An 18,199-nucleotide genomic window follows, 5' to 3' on the forward strand; every position below is an offset into this window, starting at 1 on the left:
GAAATAAGTCAGAAAGAGAAAGACAAATACCATATGATTTTACTTATATGTGGAATCAAACAAACTGATGGTTGCCAGGGCTGGGGGTAGGTGGGATGGAGGTATGGGTGAAAAGGTAAAGGGATTAAAAAGTACAAATTTCCAGTTATAAAAGCAGGCATAGGGAATATAGTCAATAATATTATAATAACTATGTATGATATCAGATTGGTACTAGACTTTTTAGAGTGATCACTTTGTAAGTTATATAAATGTCTAAGCACTACATTGTACACTTGAAACTAATGTTTTATGTAAACTGTAACTGAAAAATAGAGAATTTTTTTGGAAAACACACTGAAAAATGGTATCTGGAAAAGATTCAACATTTTCTTTTTTGGAAATTCCAGAATTCTCACCCCAGAGAATGACTGCTAAAAAATAATAATGTTCAAAATATTTTGTGTTAAATTAATTATCTTCCTGTGTACAATGGCTCCTAAAAGATCAAACTTGTTTGATAGCCAATTTATTAGGCTATCAGTAATTCAAATTTCTCATAATATAGTTAATTTGAAAAAAGCATGCTTTTCATTTAATACACACCTAAATTAAACAACTTTAAGATTAAATTTCATTTTAAAATATCAACTTGTCCTCCAAACAAAAGGTAAAATGAGTATTTGCAATCATTGCCCATTTTTCTGTCCCTGGGGTTGACTGACACAATATCCTGGAGCAATAAATACATTTTCACTGCATCTGCCTGACATGTATAATTATTCTTTCATAAAACTATGTAAAACAATTCTGGCAAATAAATTCTATAAAACACTCAGCTTTAATATTATATCCCATTAGAGTTTTGCAAGATCTCTGTAGGTTATAAAAATAAACAACATTCAAGGGTATTTTGAAGACAAATTCCCTCATGCCCTACCTCTGAGGATCTTCAAATACAAGTTATTTGTTGATAAGAGGGTAGAGATCAACTCAAATGTTCTTATCTTAAGGAAGAGAGGAGAAGATGTGTGGTTTTTTTTAATTCAGTGATAAAACCTGGGCTTGGGAAACCCAAATCTTTAGAGTCATTTGCCTGTTCAACTCATTTATGTTCTTTGGCGCTGGAAAGAAGGAAGTGCCACATAAAACTGGTCATCAGTAATGAGTCATCCCTAGGTTTATCTCTCCTGATAAGCAACAGTGTTAAAGTGAACGTATGCATTTTAGAGACAGGAAGGGCAGCTCTGCCAAGTAAATATGCTGACAGTTTAGAAAAATTAGGTGCAATTATACGGACATGTTGAATGCTAGAAGGCCACACTCCCAGCGACACTTGCTGTACCTGGAAGAAAGCAGCTGTCATCTTCCCTCAGACATTTCCGAGGGGAGAAGAGAAGGTCTGCTTAGGGCACCGGTGGGGAATTGAGCCTTAAGTCTGCAAAGGCCCACCCACCTCTGCTGCATCTCTGCACAAAACAGAAACTATTGTAATAACTTAAAGATACTCTCTCCTCACTGGATTTTATTCGATGAGATTCAATAAACACACCAGAGAAAGCCAAAAACAAACAAAAAGTAAAACAACCTCTTCCAAATTACTATTTGGGATTAACCACCTCATGTCAAATTGTATAAGACATGTAAAAAAGACCCTGGGTTGGTTTGTTTCCTTCCTCCCTCCCTCCCTCCCTTCCTCCTTTCTTTTTTTTTTCTTTCTTATTCACACATGCAACATCCAGGATGGCTGTCTGTAGTCTACTTTCTCTACCCCCACTGGCAGAGGAAAAAATTCTTAAAAGCAAAGACAGAAAGTAGCAGAAAGTCTAAATCACACATGTCTAGGGATTTATAGATCACTTTAGAGATCTGCTTATCTGATCATCTGTGTCCCTAAAAATGGGCAGATATTACTCTATATTTAAAGATAATTATGCTAAAGAATTCCATCATCCATACCTATATGGTAAGAGCTGTTATAATTTTACAGAAGGAGAATAAAAAAATTTTACCAATGAGGCTATATCCTACTCTTAAAACATCACACACAAGTTGGGGGCCAAAGTAGGTTTACAGTTGTTTGTGTGGAAAATAATGCAATAATTAATATAAGAATAAACTCTGTTTTTATACTCACAGCTGTAAACTTCTGCCCCACCCTGTATATTCATAGGTAAGAAAAAACTAAAACTTTCAGCATGTATTATATCTATGTACAAATATAAAATGGTAGATGGGATAACTTTTTAAGTGTTAAGCGAAACAATTACTTTCTCTGTTATAAAGTTGGAGATACTGCTGCTGCTCACAGAAAGCTAAGACACAGCTGGAACAATGTTAGTTGCCTACTACCTTAAACAAAAAGTATAAAAGCCACTTAAAATTGAGCCTATTATAGGTTATCATGACAATCACAATAATAAATCTTCATGTCCTTGGTACCTTCTTAAAGAGAAGAAGGACAGACAAAACAGGTATATACAACCTTCGTGGCTTTCTCTTGAAGGTTAATGAGAGACTTGGTCTATTAGGCAATCCTATGCTTTTAAATCCAGGATATCCAGGAGGGAGGAAGAGATCTTTGTCTCTTAAGTTCTAATAGTAGGTGGGTCTTGGTAAAAGGAACATTTATTCTTGCCTTATTTTATCTATCACAATGGATTTCTGTGAAAGCATTTCAGTATCTAAGATACACTTACCTTAGTATTTCCATTATCATCTATGTATAAAATTATAAACACAACCTAAAAAATTGTAAGAAAAGCTTAGCATGATGGTCTTGGATTTATAATGGTCTTGGATTCACAATTTACATTTCAGGTGAGAAGAGGTTATTTTTGATAAGGCCATTTGTTTCTTTTTTAGAAATATTCTGGAAAACTCTCTCCTCATGGTTTAACAATACATTTTTGCTCAGAGCACTGCATGTTAATATTAATGTCCTTGGCTCCACAGAATATAACTCATGGCACAAATTAAGCTTTAAAACTATTAAATTACAATTTAATTTTGAGTTTTACTAATGAAATATGAACATCTACGATGATGCTAAGAAATAATTCATTACTTTTATTAGCTATATGAAGAAGCAGAGCTAATTTCTTTACATGTACATTTTTGAAATGGGAAAGCTCTGTAGGTATTAGCATTTAGATCAATTGTATTTTACTCCAAAGTGAAAAAAAAAAACAAAGGTATAAATTCTATCAAAATTTCATAAATGAGAGGATAAGAAAATCGAAATGTAAAAGCACAAAGACACACAGCACTTCAGAAAAAATATACAAGATGATTCAGGAATTACCCTGGCCTCTCTCAGGAGTGTTGTAAATTGTATTTCTTTTTCACAATTTACTAAACTAAAGGGCACAAGGAGGGAGAGAGACAGAGACAGAGAGATGACTCATGGGAAATCTGCCTATACACATTTTACCTAAACATGCATTGCAAAAGTCCAAGGGGGAATAGGCAAAAAAACGCTCGAAATAAAAACAAGTCCTATCTGGCTTAGATAACTCAAAAGTGACAAACTGGTATTTAAAGTTCCTGAAAATAAAAGAAAACAAAATTTGTCTGACAAAACAGAAATGCATTTCATCTAAAGGAAACTAACCTTTTATATGAACTATGAAAAGAATTATTTTTTTAGAAATCTATACTGTCAGCCAATACTCTCCATACTAGTTTCTAGGTAACCTCCATTTGTAAGCTCTTGCTCCCCAGGAAATTATATGGGATATAGTCAACTCCCAGAAGACTACTTGTCTCCATGTCTTGGCTCAGGGATAAAGACAATCCAACTCTACACAGTATTTCAAATAGGCTAGTCAAAGATTGCAGCATTTCTCTAAAAACAAGCAAATGATCTTTGATGGGTTAATTAAGAAAAAGTCTATTCTTTATGATGGGGATGGAATGAGCTCCTTAGCCCGAGAACTGTAGGACTGTTTCACCATGAGCTTAGAAGACAGGACCACATCACTGTAAATTTAACTGCACATAACATTTTTCTGCCCATATCGATTAAGATTGCTTTTGCTTATAACTTCTATTTTCAAAACAAAGTAAGACTACTAGTAAAACCTAAGTAAGGAAGTAGTTCAAGCACCTAAATAAAAGATTTGTGCTGTCAGATGAAATTTTGAAGGAACTGTTCTTGAGACATTAAGGACAAAGAAAGAGAGAAAAGATAAAAGTACCACAAGATCCTGGCAAAGTTAACTTTAAATTTGGCTCTGATCCCATGGCAAATGAGGCTGTTTGCACAAATCCTGACTCATACCTAATTCAAAAATAAAGTGAGGGACATCTTGCCAAAAAAGAACACCAAGAAAGTTGTTTCTAAAAAGCATGGGGGGAAATACTGCAATTATTGGTTCTATTTTTTTTATAAGTAGCATTATTCTTATCCCTTGTGGGCTTGTTATGGACCCTCCAAAAATACATCCATGCAAATTTTGTTTTCCAAAGCATTATACTATATAATAAAATGCTATCTTTTCAGGAAATAATCCAATAGTAAACACAATGGACCATAACAATTGTAATGAAATAAAAGTTTTCTAAAATTCACAAAACTGTAATTTTATTTTACAGTTAAATTATGACCCAAAATCATATTTTCCACAATTGGGACTTGGAATGGTCATCTTGTTACTACGTGTGACCTTACCATTGGAACTGGATTTTATTTCCACTGCAAGCTGCCTTTTCTCAGTTCAATACTACCAAGTGGGAGAAGATTGTCCCCACCTCTCCATGCCACAGACTCAGTCCTCCTAGCTAGTTCTGACTCTTGGAACAACCTTTGGGCAGCTGCGGGGAGGGTACATGCTGCCCTGGCCACCATTCAAAAGCCATCATGTGGGAAGCCTGCCTCGCGTTGGGCAGGAATGCCTAGCTTCAGAAATTCTGGGAATTTCCTGCCTTAGCAGTTCACTTCCTTGTGTAGGCAGAAACCAAGCAAATATCAAGATAACACTCTTCGCTATAATCAAAAGCAGATAAGGAGACTCTAAGTCACTCAAAATGGTGCAACAATTTGAAACTACCTCTGGCTTAAGCATTTAAAAGTTCATACAACATTAATAAATTTTAGATGGCGTGTTAGTCTACAATTTTCATATATCTAACACAAATAGTACACGTGGAAGGGGCAAGGAAGGTATCCGAGCCTGCAGGCCTCCCCGATGAACAGTGGCAGGTCACTCCAGGCAGCACACCTTTCTCAAGTGCTCCCACAAGACCTGTCCCCAGCCTCATGCCATGATGTTTTCCCACTTTACTGTGCACACTCCTGGCCTAGTAAACTTGCTCAAATGTACCGCGCTCCTCCTTGCCTCATTATCTTCAAACCATTTCCTCTTCCAGAATGCCTTTCCTTCTTCCCGCTTTGCCTGGCTACCCCCCTTTCCCACCTCAGTGGAAAGTTAAAAGTCAACTTCATAGAGATCTATTTCTCTGAGCAGATCTCATCCCTCAGTTCCCAAATCAGATCAGAAGCTTTACTTCCTCATATATTTGTCACAAGTGTGATTAACAATTATTTGCTAAGTATTTTAAGTGCAGGTTCTTCCCCTACACGTTTCAAGAAGGCAGGGCAAGAACAGTTTCTGTCTTCTTTTGCTGTATTTTCAGTATCTGGGCCAGTGCCTGGCACTCAACAGATATTTGTTAAAATAATAAATCTAATGTAATCTAACTGATAAAATGTCATGTAATTCTTTAACCCTTTTGACACACTTCAAGATTCTTATGATCCACATTTTACAGATGAGGAAAGTAAGACTCAGAAGAGAAACTTACTCAAGTCCACACAGCTAGCAGGAAATAGCAGAACCCAGACGTACACAAAGAATGTTCTGACTCTGAAGCTGGATCTCTAAGATATTTTGTTCATCAAATTAGTGCACAGCCCACAAAGAGCAATCTAGCAACTCTATGTCCTCAACAGAGCTGCATGACGAGAAGAAAAAGATCAAAACTTATGTCCTCTCCCAACAAAGAACTGATTTATTACATGGTTTTCCTGCTTGGGAACCCGAGTCGCTTACAACGATTTCTGCACATGGACCCAACAGTTGAAGTGCCTTCTTGAGTATAAATAAAAGAGATTGAAAGTAAAAAGACACTTACCATAATTCCAGTAAGCAAACAGACTCCTTTCCCACAGTATGTGTTAGGTACCATGTCACCATAACCAATGGAGAGAAAAGTTATTGATATCAACCACATTGCTCCAAGGAAGTTGCTAGTAACATCCTGTTGATCATGGTACCTGAAAAATAGCAAACAAAGCCAGGCCTTTATAATTAATCTACATTGTGGTTGCTAAGGCCAGTTTGATTCAATTCAATGAATTCAGTAAGTATCTTCTATAAACTGCTCTAGGTTTTCAAAGCTCTCGATTATAAATTTGAGGTTCCACCTATGCAATCTGAAGGACAGCAGGATGTTCCACAACTTTAATAATAATCTGAAAGAGAAACTGTAAAATATAAAAACTATTTCTCACTGGTGTAAGTTGATAAATGCATATTTATCCTTGAGCCCGCCCTGGACCATGGTAAAGTCTCATCATTCCTTGATGCTCATTGGTGTGTCTGACTTATAGGTCAATATGCAGCTGCCCAATCTCAATCCACACCCTTGTAACAGCCATGCTGTTCCCTTTGCTTAGAGTGTCCTTTGCAAACTTAATTTCCCTAATTGGCCTACTTTTAGTCATTTTTCAATAGAAATTCAAGTGGGACCCTTTCTATCTACTCTTGTCCAAGCTCCCTCCTGTGTATTTCTCCACCATAGGACTATGCTGAACTGTTGACCTAGAGGTCCTGCACTAGCTGTACCTTTGATCACATAGTCCCTGCCAAGAACCAGAGCGTAATAAAAGCTGTTGCCTCAATAGTTGCACACACAGAGGTATAGTGAGGGGAGGGATACAGTTTATCCTGATTATTCTCTAAAGTATCGAGTTTTTCTAGTGAGGAGGAAGGTGTTTATTTCAGAAACATATCCTATAACGTTCTGCTTGAATTGGCAATACTAAACAGTAACCTGGCCCACTCTGTGGACACTGCTATCCACATACGTACACCCTGTGGGTTGTTTCCCTAGAAAAACTTGCTCTGCATGCATGTTCTGTGAAGTCATGGGGTAGAGTGGCCCTTCTTTTGTCTCCATGACAGTCACACCCCAGACTCTGGTCACCAAAGGCCTTTCTTGCTCATCACCCAACTTCTTGTAAGGATCACCCTTCCTGCCCAGCTTTCAGATGCCAGTGCGGATGGCTTTCCTTTTTTCTTCTTCTTATTTTTAACGCTATCTGATAATCTCCGATAACTTCCTGGCTTGCATGCACTCAGTCCTGCCTTACATTTGGCTCACTGTGCTGCCAGAGCTATGTGGTAAGGAGGCTGCTCCCTGGCCTGAGCCCCAGGATTGATCCCACATAAAACCTACACTGGGCCAACGGGTTCTGTGTGCCTTTCCCCCGTCCTTCATTTAATGGCAAGGCTCCTGCTGCTATAACCAGAAGTTTAGAAGGTTCACAGAATATGAGCTTTCCTCTGTAGTATTAGTGGATCTTACTGCTGTCTTTGGATACAGAAAGACCCATGCTTATTACTTCTGTACCTGTCCAGAATGGTAGATTCCCACAGTAAGTAAGAGAGAAAACAATCACTGTATCTTCTGAAAGAAAAGCCGACCCTTGCTGATGAGCATCCTGAGAGTTTCTGGTTGCAGAAGGACAGAATCTCCCACCGTTCTACCCCAGGGACTGCCACCATGTCCTAGCTGTGGACTCCCCTCTCCCAGAATGGCTTGGTAGAGAGACTTTCATTGCCAACAGGGAGGCCAAGAGGTATTCCTGGCTTTCCAGGAAGACAAATAAGTGCATTTCCCCTGTTAAATAACATGTACATACGAATAGGGTGATGTGGTCCATGCTATCCTTCAGCTACAATATGAGCTCACAGGCTCTGTGAACTGCTCTGGGAGCTGCCAGGCCTGTGTAATGGGGCTTCCATGGCAGAATGTGGTTTTCATTTCAAACAAGCCCCTTAGATGTAAGCTTTGGATTCTAACCCATTCATGACCTTGCAGCTCTGTCTAAAGTATTCCTCATTAAGTAGTTGCCTAAAACAGGGAATGCACTTCCCTGGCATGGGTGTGGGCGATACAAAAGAAGGGAGGCAAAAGAGTTCATACCCTATTACAGTGATTTTCAACCTTTTTCATCTCATGGCACACATAAACTAAAATTCTGCCATACACTGATTCATTCTTACTGGATGGGTATTGGATGTGTTGGCTGTTGTCTTTTTTTTTTTTTTTTTTTACAATCTAAGGGAAAAAAGATCAGTGCCACTGACTAAATAGTCAGGTATTACACATGGGTTGAAAACCAGTGCCTATTCAATATTTAATTGTGAGACAGTTTCTTCTTAACAAAGTGTGATTTACATAAAGATCTGATGCATTCAAGAGTTGGTGGCCTTAATTCCCTGGTGCATATGAAATATTTGTTGAGCACTTACTATGTGCTCAGTTCTTGACTTGCATTCATTCGCATTTTACACTAATGTTTTAAGACATGGGAAATTTGAAACATGGCTGAAAAAGTTATAGTCTTCCACCCTTTCTATTTCAACAGTGTCCTCAATCACTAGACTTAGAAAACGTGACCATGCCTGAATGAAATCTTTAAGTTATTTCTACTCATGAGTGACTAAAACAAAACTGCTGGGCACATGGTTGTCCTTTGGTAGAGCAACTACAAAGAGGAGTGCAAGAGCTCAATTATAAACACAGGCCCCTGGGGGCACCTTCACGGCTGGGGCCCACAAGGAAATCTCAGTTTTGGCACAGGTTTGGAAGACTGTTCTTCCTGTAGCTCTTCTCATTTTCAAAGTTGGAAGCAGTAAGTGACTTTGAAAAAATAAAAGCATTCACTAAAACATTTAGGGAAACTGACTCCTTTTTAGTTGCTTACCTTTAATTAATACAGTTTTAAATACACAAATTTCTTCCATCCTCATTTGACTCTTTGCCAAACACTGTCAAATATTGTGCCATAATTATTATTTAGTCAACATTTATTATATGCTATGCACATTACACTGGGTCAGAAATTGTAATCCCATATTGAAGGGCCTAATTAGAAGTAAATATCTTTTTAGGAGTTGGTATTTTAGAATTTGGGATCCAGTGGTAAATTAACTCTCTCTCTTTTTTTTTTTGCTTATGAAATAATAAACCTGCCTGAAAAATAGCTCAGAATGGAAAAATAATATCTTATGCTAACATTGGTGTTATATTCAGACATACTCGGTTGAGAATAGTCAAGAAGAGGTAGGTAATTAGGGACCATATTAGATACTATTAGAATAATCAAGATTTCTTTCTTGGCAACTCAGGCATAAATATTAGACTTAACAACATGATATTATCATGTACTTATATAGAAAATCCTTACACTTAATTATAACATGAGATTATCACTTAGAACACTGCCAGGCTTTGAATTTATGTCAGATTCACACCACTGCAAATGATTAATATGTATAACTTCAATGGTTAAAACATTTCAAAACATTTCTTCTAAAATTTCATGTCACACATTTATTCAGACTATTCCAATCCTCTCCACAAGGAGAACTGTTCTGAGAAAGACATAAAGAAATGACTCGGATGGCAAATTTCCAATTCTGCTCAATATGAATGCTGGATTAATTAAAAATACATTAAATAAATCCTGTCTGGGTAGCTCAGATAGAGCATCATCTTGATACACCAAGGTTGGGGGTTTGATCCCTGGTCAGGGCACATACCAATGAATAAACCAATGAATGGGTAAATAAATGGAGCAACAATTCAATGTTTCTCTTTCTCCCTTCCTCTTCCCCTGAAATCAATAAAAAAATAAAGTAAAAAATACATGAAATAAGATTAAACTTAGTGCAAGAAATGCCTGATAACCTCAAGTTTTTAAAATAAGGACTTTGGGGTTTGAGGAGAAGACTTAGTGAACTGTTTTACAGCACTGCATGACTCATAGACTTAAAGTCTGTGAGATCAGCCTTAAGGATTTAAAAGAAGCACAATGTTCCTTTTCTTAGTTTCCATGCATTTCTTCATTCATTGCTGACTGTGCGTCTACCACTGTCTCTTTCTTTAGATCATAAGAATGACAGCTTTCCATAATATTTGTTTAAATTCACAGAGATTATCTTCCCTCTGAATGAGGCAGCCTCTGCCCAGCACTCCTGCACCACCCTCAGCACCTTCCATAAGTAACAGGACCTTTGGCTACACTAATGGCTGGCAATGACGTCATCCTCTTTCATGGCCCTCTCTGCAGGTGCACTTCCTTCTACCTGGAACCACTGTCTCCCATATTCCTAGCCCTGATTTGTACTTTAAGAATCTGCTCGTGGATCCCCTTCTCCAAACTCTAGATACTAGTAGCTTTTGGTCAGCATGACCACTAGTACTCTCTTTGTATCCCAGGAGCTTCTTATAGATCAGTGATTCTCAACCTTGGCTGCACATTAGAATCACCTGGGAATCTTTTTAAAATCCTGATTTCTGGGCCTCATCCTCCGGAAATTCTGTTTCTTTGTTACTAATGTTGTGGCCCCACCCCATAACAAAGAAAGAATTTCTGGAAGATGAGGCCCAGAAATCAGGATTTTAAAAAGATTCCCAGGTGATTCTAATGTGCAGCCAAGGTTGAGAACAACTGTTATAGATATTCCTAGCACCATCAATCAATGTTAACTTGGGTCATAAGACATGTAACATATAATTGACTCATCTAGAATACCCCTAGATTCTAAACTATAAAGAATTTGAGGGCAAAGACTGTCTCTTTCATTGCTATATCTTCACACAATGCTTAGAAGAATATAGTAGGTAACTGGTGTTTTTGAATTAATCAGTGTGACAATGTAAGACATTTTTTCTCAACTGACTTGCCCTTGGCCACATACTAGGCCTTCAATATCACATATATAGATACAAAACGTGGATAGAAATGAGTCTTTCCCATTGTTTGACATGAATCAAATTTGTCATGTTATATTCCCAGATCTGTATGCAATATGTATGGTATTTTTACACTTGAAAATAATTCAACACTGGAGGTTAATAGCTGACAAACTATGTTCCTTAATGCTTTTCTACTACACTTACTATTAGCATTATAAATGGTAAAATCATCTCATCTTAATTGTTAGCTCTGATCTCAAATATTAGCCTTAGTTATATAGTAAAAAGTATTATGAGGATTTAAATGCAAGGGATCAATCAACTATCAGCTCTCTTTTCAGAAATACACTAAAATGGTAGTAAGGCTATAAAAAAGAGGTATAAACTCACAAGAACAACAACAACAAAAAAGAAATAAAAAAGGAAAGGATAAATCAGAGAATAAGAAATAACACATTTTTATACAATGAAAGTACAAAGGGAATTCTGTTTCCCGCGATGATGGAACAAGGGACTGGATTTACGCATATTGTTAAGAAAGCTACAAAACCAGAAAAAATATTTATAACAATAGTTAGCAAGACATACATAGTCTAGTAACAAAGAACAGTGACTCCTGAGAGATGGTAAACAACCAAAGTGAAGAGAATCTCTGGAGGTAGCTCATGGGAAAAACCAGGTAGGCCCAGTGAGGGTTCCCCCAGTTGAAGGACAGAGCTGAGAATGTGGGGAGTTCACAGAGCCAAAAACCAGAGAGGACAAATCTGCACAGAGAGGGCTCCAGGGACCTACCAAGGGGTCTTGTTTATTCAGCTGAGTACTAACTGATCAGTACATGCATGTAAAACTATCTAAGGATGGAAAAGTGGAAGTACTATATCTAAAGCGGTACAGAATCACTTGAAGATAGGTTGTAGTAATTGGTGTAAGTTTAGGGCGAGGATAAGACTGATAATTCAGTGATAATATGCCTAAATATATAGGTATGTTATAAACCCTAAAGGAACCAATAGAATAATACATAAGAGTAATAACTGATAACTAAATAAAGAATACCAGGTATGTGATGGAATAATAAAGAAGTAATCCAAAAGGAGGCCGAAATAGAGAAAAAATATGAATAAAGAATAGATGAGACAAGTAAAAAGCAAACTGCAAGAGGACTAATTTACCAAGCATATCTGTAACCACATTAAATACAAATGGTCTAAATACTCCCAGTTAAAAGGCACTAACAGTCAAAGAATCCATGGAAGATTCACAACTTGGAGATCCCATGGTGAAAACAGGAGAATTGATTATATCTAAATATGTGGGATAATAGATGCTCAGGTTCCTGCCCCTACCTGCTACACCAGATAACTAACAAGAGATAGAGGTTTTTTCCTCTAGGGATAGACTGGAGATTCTAACCCAGGACACAGCTAAGGAAGGGAAAGATGTTTGGGGCTGAAAATGTGGGCTATAAATTCAAGTTTCCAAACTGAACAGTAGCATTCCTAGTTTCCTTTCTTCATTCCCTATCCCCAACCCTAATACAGAGAAAGAATACTTTTTCTCTGGATAGACAGAACAGCTTCAGTGAAAAGACAATCACATACTAATATCAAGAATTCTCTATCAAAAATGCAGCTTTCCACCTAGCCACGTTACAACGAATTCATTGCACAATCATAAGCTCCACTCACCAAAAGAACAGCAAAGGATCAGCACACAAAAGAAAAAAAAATAAACAAACGGGACTACACCAAACTAAAAAGTTTTGCACAGTGAAAGAAACCATCAACAAATTAAAAAGACAACGGATAGCAAGGGAGAAGATATTCAACAAAGATACATGTGATAAGGGATTAAAATCCAAAATATATAAGGAACACACATAATTCAATAACAAAAAACAATAAACAATCTGATTAAAAAATGGGCAGAGAACCTGAACAGACATTTCTCCAAAGAGGATATGCACAGGGCCAATAGACATCTGAAAAGATGCTCACCATCACCAATCAGAGAAATGCAAATTATACCATAATGAAATATTACTTCACAACTGTCAGAATGGCTATTAACAGTAAACCAACAAACAACTGTTGGTGAGAATGTGGAGAAAATGGAACCTTCTTGCACTGCTGGTGGGATTGTAAATTGGTGCAGCCACTATAGAAAATAGTATGGAGATTCCTCAAAAAATTAAAAATAGAATTATCATATGACCAAGCAATCTCACTTCTGGGCATTTATTTGAGGAAATCCAAAACACTAATTCAAAAAGACATATGCACGCCTATATCCATTGCAGCATTATTTACAATAGACAATATATGGAAGTAACCTAAGTGTCCATCAACTACTGGATAAAGAAGAGGTGAGATATATATATATCTCACATAGAATTCCCATAGAACAAATTGATGGTGGCCAGTTGAGAGAGGGGCTGGAGGGCTGGGCAAAAAAGGGAAAGGGATTAAAAAGTACTGATTGCCAGTTATGAAAATAGTCACAGAAATGTAAAATAACAGCATAGGGAATATAACTAAAAACATCAAAATAACTATGTATGGTGCCAGATGTGTACTAGACTTACTGGGTGATCAGTTCCTAAGTTATATAAGTGTCTAATCACTATGTGCTATACTTGACCTAATATTATATTTCAATTGTAATTGAATAATAAAAAAAGAAATACCTTAAAACAAAAAACAAAACAAAATCTAAACCAAACAACAACACAAAACCTGTATGAACACAATGGTACCATATGAACATATTTAAAAAAGATCTGAAAGGTCTAATCAGCATTCAGGTTCTCTTCGATAATGGGGTTTAGTGAAATATACCCAGGTTTAGGACAAAACTTCCAGGTCAGAGAACCATGGTAGTAAGTCTGGCTCCTAAAAGTGAGATGGAGAAAGACCACAGTGTGTATGTATCCATCATGAGAGATTCCCCTGAATGGAAAACTCCATGTAATCATAGGTTCTCAATCCTAGTAGACCTAATGTCCTCTTTTAATATTTTGAAATGAAATTCTGATAATGTAAGTTATCTATATATGTGATTTATAAAACAAAAATCAATATACTATCTTAATTGTGATTTGGAGATGTAAAATAGCAGTAATGTACAATAAGTCTTGTATTTCAATATCTAAATTCTCAGGCAAGGTTAACCTGGAGACATAAGAAGCATTCCATGGATAGCACCTACATGTAAAAGCACTGGAATACAATTTAGTCTGATGGCTGGCAACTCAAATGTCACAGGGGCACTTCCATAGCTGATGGGATTTTCTGGGATGGGAACAACTTTTGGTCAAATTACAAATAAACAAATGACAGTTTTCCTTCAATTTACACACTATAAATTATAGCATCATATAAAAATTAAGTGTATATTAAAACTGAGCAAAAACATTTTGTTTTTATTTAAAATGGATTTATGTCTAAACTAAGAAAATTAGAAACAGAGTTTTTGTACAGAGAATGTCCAGGAGGTCAGACCAAGGTCGAGTGGGATGCAGAACAGTTCTTTGTTGAATGGGAATGTGCAATGCAGTACAGAGTATCCCTGGCCCACCCAATGACAAGCAAAAAAACCCACCCAAAAACCTCTCCACAGATGAACAAAACGGCCCACGTGGCCAGTACTACTGCCACGGAGAACCACTGGTCTAAAGTCTCAGGGCAGCTGGACTCTGCAATGGCCCTCAGAAAACCTGGAGAGCAGTGAAGCTAGAAAACTTGGCATTTGGGGATAAATTATATTCTCAAACCTTTGCTACTCCCCAGGAATAAAAGAGATATCAACTTTCAGAGCAATGTTATAACCAGGGCTAGCGTTTCTGACCAAGTTTTTCTCCCCTTCTGTTTCTTTACTAACTTCCTAGCCAGTAGTTATTTTAATTATCTGGGGCAGCTAATTCCTGCAGCTCCTGCTCTGTGCCTGCATCTTGCACATACTGGGAGCTCCTCCAAGGGGAAGGTGGAGACCAGGAGACAAAGATGGAGCCATGCGCAGCAAGAACTCAAGATTCCCTTACCAAAAAGTCAATTTTTCAAAGACACTTAAGATAGTTCATGTCAATGTGTGCCAGGCTCAGCTGGCTGCAGACAGAGCGTGTCTGCACTGGCCTGGCGACCTGTGGTCTTAGAAGCTTCCTACTAAAACTTACCGTCCACGATTTTCTACCTGGTGGCAGTGAGCAGACAGGCCCACTCTCCTTCTGGGAGGCCAACAAGAGCAGTGGGACAGACAGTCACTAGGTGGCAGTGCCACACCAGTTTAGCTCCAAGGCTGCTCTGCTGCGTTTGGCTTGACCAGTGCCAGAGTCAGGATTGAGAGGGGACATTCTTGGGAATACCTTCAAGGGAAAGCCCCCCTCCTGGCCACCTGGAAGCAGGTGTTGCTCCATGTGGGAAATAGGAGACAAACAAGCCGGGGCCACTCCTACACCCAGCAGCCCTCTCAGGGACACCCTTGAGGCATGCGTGCATATGTCTGGACTCTGACTCCATTCTGGATCCGATCTAACATAATCTGAGGTGGCAGCATGTCTCCATATTTCACCTCTCCCCCCGCCCCCCCCCCACCCCCCACACACACCGAGATTTTCTAGACCAAAGACCAGGCTTTGTTTCCTAAATCTATAAGAAGAAAAAAAAATTCCTGTGGATTTTTCTAACTAGGCCATGTTGGAATTGAACCAACATTTGAAGATACAAAAGTCAGGGTCTTTTTTAGTTACTCTGAGATCGAGTCAAAGAAGGACTGCTCTGGATTCAGAGGTCCTGACCCACCTCTTAATTCCCTCGTGACCCAAAGCAGTGAGTCCTAATGTCTGAGCCTTCCTTCCCTCCAACGGGAGGATCATACCAGATACACAAAGGATGGATGGCTGTGAGCGCTGAGCTTACAAAGCACCATCCAAATGCTAATAGACCAGAGACATAGAAGCATGGACAGACTGTTGAACCTCAGAGGGAAGGAAGGGGAGAGTGGGTGGGAAGAGACCAACCAATGAACTTGGATGCATAGACGCACAACACAGACAATGGGGTAGTGAGGGCCTGCGGGGGTGGGGGGGGCGGGGCAGGAGGACTGAAAGAGGTTAATTGGGGGAAAAGAAGGACCAATGTAATACTTTCAACAATAAAGATTAAACAAACACAAACAAATGCTACTACTTGGTCAGTTCTCACCTTTGTGTTCCCCATTGTGTAAAAGTAGGCAAAGAAAAGTCATTACTTTTGCACGTGTACCTTCTTGCACACAGATAAGGTGGCAAATGTTAGGGCTTTTCTGAGCATAGGCAGCTTTTAGTTTTTTGCTCCTTTCTACCCGCCCCACATCCCTTTGTCACTCACTGTCAGTGAACACAGCACCACTCAGATGTAAAAGAGCAAAAGGACTGCAGAGAGGAAGGCGGGCAAGGAGGTGTGAGTCAGGAGCTCTCTTGGCAGAGCAAAAGCACCATGGGGTGAGGGTGCGTCAGTAAGGCAAGTAGGAAGCAAAAGGGATGCTCAGCAATAAGAAGTCCAAATGAAAAAAAAAAAAAAAGAAAAAAGCTTGCAACCTTTCTATGCCATTCTGTTCTCCCGCCTCTTCAGTGCCCTTCCTCCCACCAACACTAGTACTTCCATCCCTAGGGGGCAGGTGCGGGGAGAAAGGTACATCTGTGTCTAGTATCTACCATGTATTTCTGAGAAACTTCTGACAGGGCTCCTGTGTAGGGCTTTCAGTCAACTGAGAAAGAATATGCCCCAATGATCCAAATCAACCCAGCTCCAAGGTGCAACACTGACAGTAGGCACTTATCATAAATGATTTCTAAATTTTTAATTTTCCAAGTGCAGCAAATGAAACTTCCTACTTAGAAGTCTTCGCCTCCAGCACTTCCCATTCCAGGCTATGCTCCAGGGAAGCAAAACATTCCTGAATGTCATCGTTTTATTCCTCGGAGAGAAAGAAGCAGAGTCAGAAAACTGAGCCACCAAATCAAGAGTGCAGAGAGCTGTCAGGGACACCGAGCTGAAGGTGACTCCAACGAGGCTGAGGAGAAGGACCGCAGAGTTCCTAAGAAGGCAGTTTTTGAGGTTTACCAGTTAAATTTCCCACTTAATTTCTAAAAATTAGTCCTAGATTGCCTACTAATGGCACCTTGGTTGACCCAGCGTAGGTCAATTACAGACTGCAATGCCACACGTCACACACTGAATTAAAGCACAAGTCTAGGCTCACGAAGGAGGAACAAGAGCAGGAACACAGCTTCCTTGAACCCCGCCCACCACCAAGGGCCTATCAATTCCCCACTATGTAGGGTCCTCAGAACAGAAACAATCAAAATGAATAGCAATTGAAACAATATGTCTTATTAAAGCTAGAAAAAAATTTTATGCAAGCAGAATATAGGAAAGAATGAAGAGTGGAGTAACAAGAAAGAAACAGAGGCTGAAAATAATGAAAGTGAGTAAACAGTTGAAATTCCTGCAAATGAAAGTTTGAAAAGATGTAAACAATGGTGGAAGCAAAATCACTACATCATCCATGAATAATCAAAAAGCTTTGATTCTAGCCAACCTACTAACAAGTTAAAAAAATAAAAACCACCCTCATTGCTTAGCATCATGCACAAACAGATCACATAGCTTTCACTAGTTCCGACTAAAGTTTCCAACTACTCTGGGAACAGAAAAATGAGAACAGGAAAACAACTAAAAACTCCTTCATTATCTTTCATATTTTAGTATTTTAATAACGTAAAATGGCAATAAAAACTCTTCCTGGCTGAATGTTCATCACCTGGAGAAGCAAAGCAGAGAGTGTGCATTCTTAGCAAAGTGGGCTACATGCTCAGCTCCCCAAAATACGCAAGTAAAATGATCGATGATGCCACATACAGCGACATTTCCCCCTCCTCCCCCCCGCCAGGAATCACAATGTTAGCTTGCCAAGATTCGGCCTACTAAGCCCGGCGGGCTACTGGCCCCGGAAGGCAGCGATTTCGCAAACCAGCGGGGCCTGCCAAGAACCCAGGGGGAGGCCCTGCCCCCCCTCCCCGAAAAGGGTTGGCCTGCCTTCGAAGGTACCGTTCGCATTCAGGTGGAACGAGAAACCGGCGCGCGGGCGCAGGGGAAAATCTGCGTCCGCCAAAATCCGCGCTCTCCAAAATCCGTGCCTCTTGCCGGGGGCTTGGGCGCGCGCAGACACTCCGCGCGGTTCTGGAGGGTGG

The 18,199-nt window shown here is 39.0% G+C and overlaps 1 protein-coding gene across 1 annotated transcript in view; it reads right to left on the minus strand.

The window, feature by feature from the left end:
• The window catches only part of KCNN2 (potassium calcium-activated channel subfamily N member 2), a 143,504-nt gene that overhangs the window by 23,367 nt on the left and 101,938 nt on the right, over positions 1-18,199 (minus strand). The window contains exon 4 of the mRNA XM_014462066.2: positions 6,115-6,256. Coding sequence (XP_014317552.1) covers positions 6,115-6,256 — 142 coding nt within the window. The remainder of the gene's footprint in view (positions 1-6,114; positions 6,257-18,199) is intronic.

The sequence above is a fragment of the Myotis lucifugus genome, unplaced genomic scaffold (genome assembly GCF_000147115.1).
Source record: "Myotis lucifugus unplaced genomic scaffold, Myoluc2.0 scaffold_0, whole genome shotgun sequence".
Lineage (NCBI taxonomy): Eukaryota > Metazoa > Chordata > Mammalia > Chiroptera > Vespertilionidae > Myotis > Myotis lucifugus.